Genomic DNA, 13274 nt, shown 5'->3' on the forward strand with positions numbered 1-13274 from the left:
AGCTGAGTGTGTGTGTTCCCACTTAAAAAGTTGTGTATATGAGTTGACCATATGAGCGATATCTCTCCTGAGTGACGTCATACAGAGCCAAGTGTGTGTGTGTGTGTGAGTGTGTGTGGGGGGAGGGGAGGAGCAAGGGGGGGGGGGGGGGGGTTGAGCGTTTAGAGGTTCATCAATTCATGAAACTAACTAACTGAGCGGAACCATATTTGTAGGCACGGTGTGGGGATCTGAAAGACATCCGCACCCAAAATAACATAAGAATCCAGAGTCGCTTATTAGGTGAGTACAAGATCACTAAGAGTAAAAAAAGGCCAATTTTACTGACGCCATGGCAACTATATGATATATAAAACGTGTGATATTATATGGTAGGTGGCATACAATGACCATGTTGTATTTCTCACATCTAAACAACTTCAAAGAGCTGGAGGAGACTCAGCACCACGGACAGCGCCCATCTCTCTCTCTCTCTCTCTCTCTCTCTCTCTCTCTCTTCCGGGCGCACACTCGGCAGCTGGCTGCGTTACAGCTCCTCCTCTCTCCTGTGTGGTGGCTTTCCCGACCAAAGATCCTTGGACGTGAACAGTTTCGCTGAAGAGCACTTTTCTTTCCTCCAAACGAGTAGACGGACAGCCAAGCGTCAGTTATTCCACATCGACCTGAGACAAAGGAGTTAAGGTGTCGGATAAGGTCTCCAACCGTCCTTCACCCCCCAAAAATCTCTGTCAGCGATGGAGACTTGGGCTGGCTTCTGCCCAGGCATGCACTTATCTCTGGGTATCTGGGTGATGATAGCCGCTCATACCCTACAAAATGCCAAGGCGGAGATAAGTTGCGCATCTTGCCCGACGCCAGTTCAACTTCACCAGGAGAAATTACAGCTGGGGATACGCGCCGACCCGACAGAGGAGCTTGCCACCCTAAAAAACATCCGAGTAGAGTTTAAGGAACTCGGAGTTACCGACCAGGATACTGAAATGGACGGCGACCGTGAGGCGGGGATTTCTGCCGAGGGTGCCCCCCAGTTCCCCCAAGATGCCAGTTTGGATGGAGTTAGTACGCAGGAAGGTGCACCCGGGTCCAGTGAAGAAAGTCGAAGCAACAATGATAAGCGAGAGACGGCTGAGGACTCTGCGCTCCGGAGAGCAAAGAGAAGCGGTCATGAGTTTGCCGAGTTCAGCGAGAATGGGTGGACCGGAGGGGCCGGCGTGGATGTGGGCTCTCCGGATGAGCGGGGTTCTATGTTAGACGCGCACAAACAAGGCAGGTCCGAATTCAGGTGGAACAGGGACGAAGGGAGAGGAAATACCCGCCAGGATGAGCCCAAGCTCACCAGCAGCACTTTCGCTCTGACTGGAGACTCTGCGCATAACCACGCGGTGGTCTACTGGTCCGGACAGAACAGCAGCGTAAGTACAGCCCCGCTTTAATATCTGCCCAGTTTTGTTTTCGTACTGGTTCCTGGTCACACTCTAATTTCACGCCAGCTGTGCCGGCGAGGCGTGATATTTCCAGCAGCTCCGTGACGCGCAGAGCTCAGACTTTGTGCCGCGGAGTTTGGGTTCGCTGTTAACAGGTGCACCCGTGCAGACGCAGCTACAGACGCGCACCCGTGACGCGCACGGGCTTGTTGTGCTGCACCGTATTCCGCCTCGACCTTTGACTCTACCGTGAATTACACACGACCCCCCCGTGTCAGTTCTTTCTTGTTTTCTGCTGTTTGGTGAACAAACACTGCGTAGCTTTACACTCGTCAATGATGACTTTAATACGGATTTTATCGTGATTTATTGCCGCAGTGGGGAAAGCATTTATGACTTATTTGCAGCATATCTAAGATATGCGAGTGCATGATTCATCCCTGTGACGCGAAGGTTTTCATCCGAATTAAATGTGGAGGAAAGGAAAGAGGGAGTCGTAAAAATAACGCAACCCTCGGTAAGTCCCCAAATTCTTTAGGCTATGTGTTTCTCCACTGGAGGACTGTTTGTGCTTCACCTGAGTCACGGAAGAATGAATGAATTAGGTTTACAAATATTTATAAATATCCATCCTTTAAATTAGAAATGAAGAAAAACATCCCCTGTTGGGTCACCACACAATTTCCAAAGCCGGTGTTGGGAGATGAGATTAGGTTAGGTTAGGTTACCCCCCCCCCCCCCCCCCCCACACACACACACACACACACATCAGGTTGTTTGGCTGTAGGACAACATACAGTCTTCTAATGTAAGGAGTTTGTCCAGGTCAAAGCCAGGGGGAGGCTGCTGCCCTGCTGTGTGAAGCTGTACAGCAGCGATATAGTTCCAGAGAACCATTTACTTAATTCTAAAATGACACTGACCTCGTCCGAGCCTATTTATGCATATGAAATATATGAAAATCCTGCCCTTCTTACACAAGTGGGCCCTCATAGGAAGAGAATAATGAGCCAAAATGAATGTAAGTCATTTACACAACCATGTAAGCTCACAGGGAGCCGTTGGGCTCTTCTTTGTGGTTTCACAAGCTTAATTTGTTGTTATGGCTGCTCCTCTGTCTTTACTCCATTTGTAAAAAAAAAAAAAAAAGAACAGAAAAAATCATTCAGTCTTGTCTGAGCTGATTATAAGATGGTGCATGAACTTGTTTTTTAACCCGCAGTGAAGACCGAGGCACTATGAGGGGAACGTGTGTGTGTGTGTGTGTGCGCTGGATGGTGAGGGTAAGGAGGTTATTGTGTGTGGCTGCCCCCAGCTTTAAATCTTCAATAATTATCTCAAAGACTTAGGCCACTGTTTCAAAGTCTCTTTCGCTTTCATGGCGAAAAAAGGAGGAAATCATGTCTGGCCTCAAGAGCATTGTTCAAAAGAGAGGAGATCTGTTCCTTAATCTTGATTTGCTTTTGGTGCTTGATCTGCTGATGAATGGAGGGGAGGGAACGAGCGATTAAGCTTCAAGTCTTTTAACCAATCTGCAACAGTGGTTCAGTTAGAAAAAGAGTAAGTTGGGCAGCTAGGACTAACTGCTTGGATGGATGACCAGGCTTATTCAGCCACTTCAATCTTGACTGTCTGCAGCCTCATTTATTTTTCATCTCTTTGAACTACAGAGACAGTCCTCACCAGAAATGTAACCACCTTTGGTTGCTTTACACACTCAAATTCTCCTGAGCTCCCGTTGGCCTCGTGGTCAGGACACAGGTAGCCGCAGTATTGACTCTTACCTAATATTGTGTCGTCCTCCTTGTGCTGCCAAAATAGCTCTGATGTTGGGCTCGTTGGCTTAGGCCCTCTGTGGACTGTACTTCTTCATAACTTTGAGGAAGTGATGGTGGAAAAATTGGTCTGCAGACCACTGCTTCCAGACTTTGTCTTTCAGTACTTTTTTCCCCCATTGACTACAATATTTTGTTGACTTTCACAATTCCTTTTATCTTTTAAAATTAATACACGTGTCTCTTTTACATTGATTGGTAGAATCTGTTATAATATAGAAACTAGGCCACCACTTCAGGCACATTTTGCTTGACACATCTATTTATCATAAACCTTTTAAGGGTTTAGAAGACATGTGCTAAGGTTAGTGTTGAGGTCACATGAGAGGCGATGTCCTGCACACTATCATCTGCACTGTTTTTAGCCTGAGCCAAAATCAAATATCCAAATAACAACAGCCAAATACTTGATGGTCAGAGACTGATTCTAATCTAAATTCAGACCCGGGTCCAGAAGATCCCCTCTCTGTCTGATATTTGGTAAGATTTATTAATTATATTTTAACAGTTAACTGCTATAGTATTTTTTGTCTTAATCAGGACAATTAGAGATTTTGATTTTCACAAATTTATATTTGATTGAAGTGCTGTCTTGGGACCTGCTTGCCCTTCCAGGAAAGGGTAGAGGTGGTGAAAGCAGCAACAAGGAGCTGCATTGGAGGTGGGTTGCAAAGTGGCTAGCAGATGTACAGCAACTGAGGGCCTATACAAGATAGCTGGATGATTTGTACAGTACAAGCTAATGTGGGTGTTGTGATCAGCCGGAGGACAAAAAAAGGACTGGCTGACCTAAAAAAAAAAAAGAAAAAAAAAGTCGACAGTAGACGATCCACATCTGAAAGTCACTTCCTGGACCCGATGTTCACTGAAGCGTGATCAGAAACAATCTCAGTGGAAGCGTGGCTGTCAAGAAGCCATTTTTAAGGAAGGGAAACAGGGAAAAAAAAAGTTATGCCAATAACACAAGCGCTGTGCTGAAAATCGGTTTCTTGTGGAGTGATAAATCCCCATTTGAAATTCTTGGTTCAAATTGTGAGCATGTGAAGAGGGAGTCAGCAGAGCGACACAGTGAGGCTAGAGCCATCTATAAATCACAGCAGAGGCTCTGTCATGGTTTGATAGAATTATGAAAATAAAAAAAGTATTTTGATCCACCATGTAATATCATCTGGAAAGCATCTGATTGGCTTAATTTTTCACCATGATAGTAAAAAGACACAGTGGAACCAGTCATGGATTGGCCTCCACATAGGCTGGATATCAATATTACTGAGGCTCTGTGTCATCTTAAAAGAGAACAAAAGACAGAAACAGCCAGAGATACGCTTTGAATGTCTTTGCAGAAGTCTGGAGAACTATTCCTGAAAACTACAGAACAAAGTTACAGAGAGCTGCCTGAGAGAGTTCGGGCTGTATGCAAGAATATAGGTGGTCATGTCAATAATTGACCTTTAGGCTCATTAGCATTGCACAAAGTCTGTTTTTACCTTACATACTGTATTCCCATGTAGATTTGCACATTTCAGTAAATCACTGCGCATGTCTTTAGAGTTTCTTTGCAAACTAGCAAACATGTATGTGTAAGATGCAGTCATTGGTTGTTTTGATGTAATTATTTGATGTATTAATCTGAGTCTGATTATATGGTTATTAATGCATCCATTCATCCAAGTTACATAAAATTACCTCTATAAGTTATATATTGATCATAACATGAGTTTAACCATTAATAATGGAGGTTAGTAATGTCAATCTAACTAACTGATAAAAAGTATTAATGTAAGAATTCATATATTCTTTGAATTCCCTGAATGTTTATTTTTTTAACATATTTTCTTGGGTCATTCTTAACATTAAACTATATATGGCTGTTTGATGTTTTGCTAAAATTAGGCCTATTTTATACTTGTGCTTTTTTGTATATTTTTAATATGGGCCACGTGATTCAGTTCACGTCTGTGTATGAGAATAAACACCAAAATTAACAAGTTCATGCACAGGTTTCGGTACAAAATGTGCAGCACGGTTTTTTACATGAAACATTATGATTGTGAGATGTTTGCTAACTGAATTTATTATTTTTAAGGAAGATGCATCCAAGCAGTTTAAAGCATACTTCACATTCAGTCTACTCAATATTTCCTTTGTTGAAATATTCAAATAAATTATAATATTTGAATAGAAAAAGACTGCAGAAACCTGGATCCAGTAATTCGTCAAAGTCAAAGGCATCTGCACCAGGACCATCCGGATCATGTGGTTCAATGCAACCTGCCTCCAGGTTTAGCAGTTGTGGTCGGGCCACTGTTACTAAAACAGATGCAGAATTTTGTTGTCCTTTTTTTCTGCTGCTCAAATTTGGTTGAGTTGCAGCAGAGAATTTTTAGAACAGGCTCCATAAGATCAGTGTTTACTGACTCATTGTTATGAGGCTCATATTTACTCTCTGTATAACAGTTTCGATAAGGCAGGAGAAAAACTGTCTGCTTTGGCAGAGTTTTCATATCTTTCTCTGTTTTTTTTGATGGGGACAAGAAGATTTATTGGATATGAAAGTTCTCCCGAGTGTTTCCTCTCTATAGAGCCCAAGGTTATTCATTTTCCTCAGTTGTAGTAGTTACTGACTGGACCGAGGGACAGTTTGTCTGGATAAAATTAAAAACAAGCTGAAGATTTAAGTAGTTAATCAAAAAGCGGCCTGTGGTTAGTCAAAGATGGGTGCCACAGGAGGCCCTACTTGGATAAGGTTAGCAGTGGTTATGTCACATCACATGCTTCCCCGTGGCCTCAAGGAGATTCTCAGGGAGATAACTCTTCCTGCGAACAACCAAGAACCAGGCGGCTCAGAACACAACATGTGTTGATCACTGGAACCTTTTCTGACCAACAACTGAGCAGAGCCTGTGCCCCATCCAGTGACCTTTAGCCAGCTTCTCACCACGGCCATTTTGAATTCCTCTGGATTAAATGCTTAAATGAAAATGCACCACAGCTGGATGACTGGTGTGCAATTTGGCTGACTAGCTGCAACATGGACCTAAACATAAATTCACAACATTTGTGGTTCAGACACTTTCTCTCAGCCTTACTTCAGACAGGTTGGTCGGCTGTGTCTTGCACTGCGACTACCTGTGGGGGGACTTGACACTGCTGTGGATTCCCCGGGGGTTGGTGGCGTGTCCACACACAGTCTGTCGTCGTGTGTGTCTTAATGTTTCTGTCTCAAGCTTAAGCAGGTTACATCCAAGCCTTAACCTTAGATATTAACTGGAACTGTAGTGGTAGCTATGTTGAGAATAACTGTCATTTCTAATATTCATGAACATAATTCCAATGATGCATTCCTCCGGTGACGTGACAAGTTCTTTCCTGAAGTATTTTTGAGCCAGTGTAACCTCCCAGCCTCAGCAGTCATGGGCATAATGGCATTGTGACTGACAGCTTGAATACAAAATGGAAAGCTTCAGCAGTGCCTCTTCTAGTGTGATCTTGAAACATTTATCTCTTCTAAGGGAACCTTGAGATCCTTACCCATCAGCATAATCTAAATGAATATATTCCTTTAAGGAAGCTGTGACCATAAGTACCGGCATCGGGACGCCGGCTTTCCGGCTGCTGCATCTTTGCTCCTTGACGACTGTTTCATGTTCTCTGACACACGGTGCTCCCTTTGTTGTCCTCTGTGGGTTTTAAAGGGGTTATTGAAGAGTAGTATGGAAAATTAACATAACCCACTGTGGGTATTGCTCGACTTGAGTGGTCTTTAAAGTCGTGAGAACTCATGCCGAGGCAGGTCGTCCGTATCTGGCAAGTCATCAATAAAGCTGACTGCGTGTGTTTGAAATTCTCAAATCCCTCTTGAGAACCGAAGGAACAGTGCAGAAAAAAATGTCATGCAGCAAACACGCACACGCGTACATGCACCCACATACACACGCGTGCATTCTGGGTATCTATAAGACATTAAATGCTATTTCATTTCCTCTGCAGGGTATCAGATTCTTCCTGCACAGGATTCAGGAAAATTATCTCTGTTTTGAAAGAATCTTGCAGAAATGTTTTGAGGAGACTGCTTTTGCACACTCTGATCATTCTTTGCAGCACACTTTGTCAAAGACGGTTCTATAGACTGACCAACAAGGATGAAGCATTCGCGAGCGCCACCTCTGCTGCGAGGGGAGGTGATTTAGGATGTAGAGACAGGCCGCGTTCCCTCTCACTTTCCATCAGCCCATCCTCCCCCTCAGCCTAAATTACTGATGCTAATACATTATAAAGTTGTTTCTTTTCTTGCCTCTCTTGCTACCCTGGTGGCTGTCTGCTCTGGAGGAAGAAGAGGGTGAAAAACTAGAATATCATAAATAATGAAGCCCTTCCAGTAAGCCCCAGCTCCCTCATCCCTCCCTCCACCCTCCCTCCTTCCCCTAATCCCAGTCTAATTAGTGTCTACAAATTTGTTTCTCATCTCCTGTTTTCTTGGGGTTTTTTTGCAGTGGAAGTATGATGTCATGGCAAGAAGCCATGTGCCACAAAACATGAATGGCGAATGGGTCTTGACACTGGCCTCCGGAGCTAGACTCTTGGCTGCAGTTCCCAAACAGTCGGGGTCAGGCTGCCGCTCGCTCTTGACCTACTGATTTCACGCAGTGTGGTTTTAAAAGCATGTCGGGTTGCATAACACTCTCACTGGGTTCAATGTGTAGAATGAGTCACTAATGTATGTTGGGTCATTTCCCTTTTTCATTTCTGAATGTGATTTTAGCTCTGTAGAATAAACGGCAAAATCATTTGCATGGGATGCGAGCACAGCTGACCATTTTATATATATCCAGGATAAAATGAATACACACATTCCTATCAGCAACATCTTACCCTCGTGACTGCATGCACAAAACTCCCCTTGCCAGAAGTTAACTAGGTCAGCACAGTTTTAGCATTTTCTAACTTCTGCTAAAGGTCACCAGATGCACTTAAAGGTGTCACATAATGTTAAAACTCTCCTCAGCGAGGAAACGCTGCCACATTAAGGAAGCCATTCAGGAAGCCATCCAATCAGGATGCATTGCACCTGCTACTGCAGCATGCCGCCGATCTTGGATCACATCAAGCTGCTAAAAGGCTTTGAAGCTATGAGCATGTGCGGAGTAGAAACCCAGCCGGTTGAACAAGAGGCTTTAAAGGCTGCGTTCGCCAAACCTAATGGCCTCATTATGTTTCCTGTGTGATTGCCACGGTGGCTGAAGCGTTGATGGAAGCCAACTGTCTACGACTTCAGAGAGTTGTGTATAATCATACGCTTGGCCACTGATCCCGGTCGGCAGTACAAGGGTGCCGACATTATTCGCACGAGTCAGAGAGAAGGGTGTGTGTGAAAGTACACGTGTGTTAACTAAACTGATACATGCCAGTGTCACGATTGATTTAGTCTCATTTCTATTATACCCCGTGGCTTTTTACCATCTGGAACATGCAGAGCATTTGGGGTATCGTCTAAAAGCGGGGAGTAGCTTCGTCCCACTGTCCTTCTCCTCGAGCTGTGAGTGTGAGACTTTCCGGTCCCAGAGGCACGCCGCATCTTGACCTTATCCATTTTTTTTCCGAGCCAAGTGCGATACCTTGTAATGTTGATGTCCCTTGCCATTTCCCAAACATGGGCAGGCCAGGGAGAGCAGCCAGGCGATGAACACATAATAATGTCAGACCACAGTGAAGCGATAGACCGCACGCTGTGTTTCTCTCTCCCTCTCTGCCTCACCGTCTCTTATCCTCTCTGTCCTGCTTCAGCACGGTCTGTTTCTCCCACACACTGATATACATTCATTAGGTCACAGATGCACAAAACCGCAGACGTCCAAACCCACACAGCATACCTAAAAAAGAAAGCCCATGTAGAAAAAAAAAAAAGACATGAGCACACACACACCCTCAATCAGTCTCAGTATCATGTCTCACTCTCAGTCAGAGTGAATGGTGTCGTGCCTGGAGGAGGTTGTCATTGATGGAGACTAATGTTGACACATCACACCCCGGACCTGCAGTCAATTAACACATTGTCTAATTAAAGTGATCTACTGGTTTATCCATGAGAGATTGAAAGTGGCCGTAAAATGTGTCCACACTGCGTTAATTTTACAATCAGGTCCGCTTCTTTATTTCCATTTGAAGTTTAATGGTAATAACCTGCTTAAACACCTCCTATTACCGACCAGATTGCGTAAGCATCTTTCACCCATGGCAGCGGGAGATAGATATCCAAATTCAGGGGCATCTATTTTCTGTTAATACCCCTTTCAAGCTGCATAAAATACTCCAGTACGTGACTGAATTTCTGACTGTCCACAGTGTTTGGTGTGGAAGTCAGCCTGAACGTTGCCCTTTAAATAAATTATCCTTCAGCTGACTAGAAGTCGTTTTTCTCCCCCCAAGGTTTTCTTCCACTTCCTTCCAATGGGGAATGCATTACATTTCTATCAAACCCAGTAATTGTCTATTTACCCAGCCCCCACGCTGAGCGGCTTTTAAAATTTTAATGGCGCTGTAAGAGTTGTTTGGACCGCTTGACGGGTACGGAGCTAATATAAGCCTGTCTTATAAAGGAGAGTGTGAGTGGTCACGGATATCAATGAATTATTAATCCTCCGGCTCTTTTATAGGGATATTCTGTGAGGGAGGACCTGGTGCCGAAACACAAAGTACACCGCCTCCTCACAAGCCTGTCGTGACAAATACCGTGAGCCTGAGGTGTCCCTAACGATCCCTTTGGTTAGTCAGCGAATAGAGGTGTCACTTACACCTCAAGGTTGTGGCATTTATTTCCCACTGAGGCCGGTTACAAAGGTAAGCGCTCATTATATTTACTGTGATGGTGATGTAATGAAACTCGTTACATTTTGCCTGTTCCCCTGAAGGTAACGCCTTTCACCGGTACACTTTGAGGCTGCACAGCTGCATTACAATTAGTGGTGTTCCTGTTTTTATTATACTTTCAAATTCATCCCAGTGGCCTCAGAACCTCCCATTTCTATTGTCAAGTTCCATAATGGTGCATTTAAAGACAGTTTAGTAATAATATCAGTCTACTACATAAAAAGGCAAAATTCAATAGAGTCGATAGAGTCAGGGTCAGTTTGTAAGGGTACATGGGTCTTTGTCCCAGTGTTTAGTGTGTTTTGGTTCTTGGATACTGGTTTATTTCGTTATGTCTCCTAGTTTTGTCCACTGAGAAGTTTAAGTAGTACTTCTAGTTATGGTTGTCTTAGTATTTGGTCCTGTTCATGTTCGGTCTCGTCTGGGTTTTCCTCCCCAGCATTTCCTGCCTTGTCTTCGTGTCTTTGTCTAGTTGCCTGTTTCCCATAGTCACGTCTCTGTGTGTGCTCCCATTACTTCCTGTTTTACTTTGGTAGTCTCCGGTCTGGGTGAGCTCTCTGCTCACTCGTCATTCTTGTGTATTTAAGTCCTTTTTCTTCCGTCCAGTGTCGCATTCTCCCTCATTCCCCGCTTTGTGTCCTATACTTGCTTCCTAGTTTCATGAGTATTCCCAGTTTAGTTAGTTTTCTGTTTTTCTGCCATTCCGCAATAAAGCCAAGTTTTGAGTTTATCTTTTGCCTCCACAAGTCTGCTTTTTCCTGCTGTCGCACACATACCTGACAATGTTACCAAGATTCTGGTGTCTAACTGACATCATGAATCTTCTCTTTTTGTACTCGTGTCATCAAGTGTTATTACAGCAACTATAGTTGCTGTAATAACACAATAACAGATAACAATAACAGACAGTATACTGTCTGTGCTCCCACAGAGAAAGGTTGAAGTTAAGTCAGGGCGGAGACATTGTTCAAGTTGTCAGACAACAGATGAAGATTTTGGTGCCACTGGACACCAAAATCAAGAGAATTCTACCAACTTTCAGCATACTGTAGATCCAGCTGTATGGATTACTCTTGCGTACCTGAGATGGTCTCTGTTTTTAGCTTTTAGAAACTATGTTCTGCGATAGCACACCATGCTAGACAATGCGAGGGGAGCTGCTGTCACATTTCTTTCCACTGTATATTTTCTAAGGCATCTGTTCATGTTACTGCTGATAAAAATGCAACAGAGCAAACCCATTAGTGCCGATTTGTTTTGTCTGAAGCAAAAGCCAAAAAGGAGTTTTAAATAAACATCATTTATTGCAGCATTATTGCTGTTGATCACATTGCTTCTATGCATTTTTGTTTAAGGAACACATTAAAATAATAAGCGGCATTTAATGTGTTTTTCAGCTCATAATAGCTTGGATCTCTGGGAGTTGGCACCTGGATCCAACAGACAGCAAACTGTTGCCACCTGTAATCAAGTTTGTTTAGCTAATGCACAGAGGAATGAGGCTGTGGCATTGTGCTGCTAGTCAGCGTCTGTCTGTTGTCAGCATAGAGATGAGAGGAGATTGTATTTGTCCACGTGCGCCGCTCTTGTTTGCTGCCAGGTATGGCTGCAAAGATTCTGGAAACTAGACTGCAGCCGCCTCAGGCTGTCACATTTGTAGTGATAAATGTGTGAATGTGTGTGTGCTTTGTGCATTTTTTTGCATCGTGCATGCACATGCGCGTAACACAGTGTGCTCTTTTACAGAAACTATGTTCTAACGTGCATTGATGCTAATGGATGTGAGCCACAACTAATGCAGAAAATAATAATAATGAGAAGAAAACCAGTGAAAGAAGCTGAATTAAGAGTTATTAGCAGTGGATTATTTATCCGACAAAGCAAAGTTGAAAACTTTGGTCTTTATTTTTCCCCCTGTGGGTCCTTTGTTCGCCACAGCTACGGTAAATAACTAAAGGTAAAACTCTGAGGTGAAAACATGCTGTAAATGGATATATAATCATATGTAGCAACACCATAATGAAAAAGAAAGTGCTGATGTCTCCTCTACTTTACATTAACCTCAGCAGCTAAATAATTTGTCTTTTTCTTGCTGCCGTAATGAAGTCGTCCCTGAGCGGCCCCACTCCGACCCTCAACATTCATTTTCCCATTTCCTGTGTTTGTTTCTTAATTCGCCGCGTCTCGAGTTAGGGTTGTACAAGCAGTAATGTTGAGTAATGAGTGGTAACAGGCATGCAACTAAATAAATACCCTTAGTCTGACACTTTTTACGTGCTCCGGCTTGTGAGTCTCTTTTTGCCTGCGTCAACAGCACAGTGATTTTCTGCAGTGTGGTGGCTCGTCGTGCTGAGAGCAGCACATAAAACGGCATCCTGCATAAGGGCTTGTTCTTTTTTTAATGTAAAGCCACCTTTTTTTTTAAATAATGAAATGAGCCTCTTGAATATTCACTTTCATTGCCGTTTCATTTGTTGATAAGCACATTTACTGATCTCGCAGTTCTTAGTAAGTTTCTCGCCCCAAAGTAGAAGCTTAAAGCTTTTAAATCCCAGTAATTCACAGTGAAGGTAGCCACTGTACTGCCCCAGTCCTGTCACAGCAAGACTGATAGGGAGCCTTTACAATCAATGGTGCTCAGTATCATTTCTGGTGTGTCATATACCTTCAGGCTACAGTGAAAATAAGGCGAGTAACAGTAGAGTTACGCTGAGACTATTTTCTTGTGGTTTAGCAAAAGTAGGAAGCATTTCTCAAGAAGTCTGACACCAACAATGAATCAAAACACTAAAACTTAACAAGGTTCAGCTCCAGCGCTGACATCAATATAAATTAGCTATCAGAAAACTCTCTGCACAGCCTATTGGCTTCCTTCTGCTCATCACCGATGATTGCTTGGTGGTGGTGCGATCATTTCCAAACCCCAAAGTTAGCAAACAGCTTAGGAAGGAAGTTTAATGTGCGGTGAATTTAAGACCACCCACATATTTGCTTAGAGAAACCAAAAGACAGCTGAAACACTAAAATATGTTACAAATAGATTATTTTAAATTTGTATTTGCATGACAGCTTTAAACTGTATTTGTGGATGTCATGGGGAACTAGTCCATGCTGTGACTTCAATTCAGTTCAGTTTATCTGCAGCACT

The 13274-nt window shown here is 43.4% G+C and overlaps 1 protein-coding gene across 1 annotated transcript in view; it reads left to right on the forward strand.

Moving 5' to 3' along the window:
* Nucleotides 1–464: 464 nt before the first annotated feature.
* sorcs3a (sortilin related VPS10 domain containing receptor 3a) overlaps nucleotides 465–13274 on the forward strand; it is a 258449-nt gene continuing 245639 nt past the window's right edge. Inside the window, exon 1 of the mRNA XM_084930166.1 lies at nucleotides 465–1412. Within this exon, the coding sequence (XP_084786292.1) occupies nucleotides 735–1412 (678 nt within the window). The 5' untranslated portion in view covers nucleotides 465–734. The remainder of the gene's footprint in view (nucleotides 1413–13274) is intronic.

Source organism: Perissodus microlepis, chromosome 6 (assembly GCF_051167445.1).
Source record: "Perissodus microlepis isolate ML-2025 ecotype Zambia chromosome 6, ASM5116744v1, whole genome shotgun sequence".
In the NCBI taxonomy this organism is placed as follows: Eukaryota; Metazoa; Chordata; class Actinopteri; order Cichliformes; family Cichlidae; genus Perissodus; species Perissodus microlepis.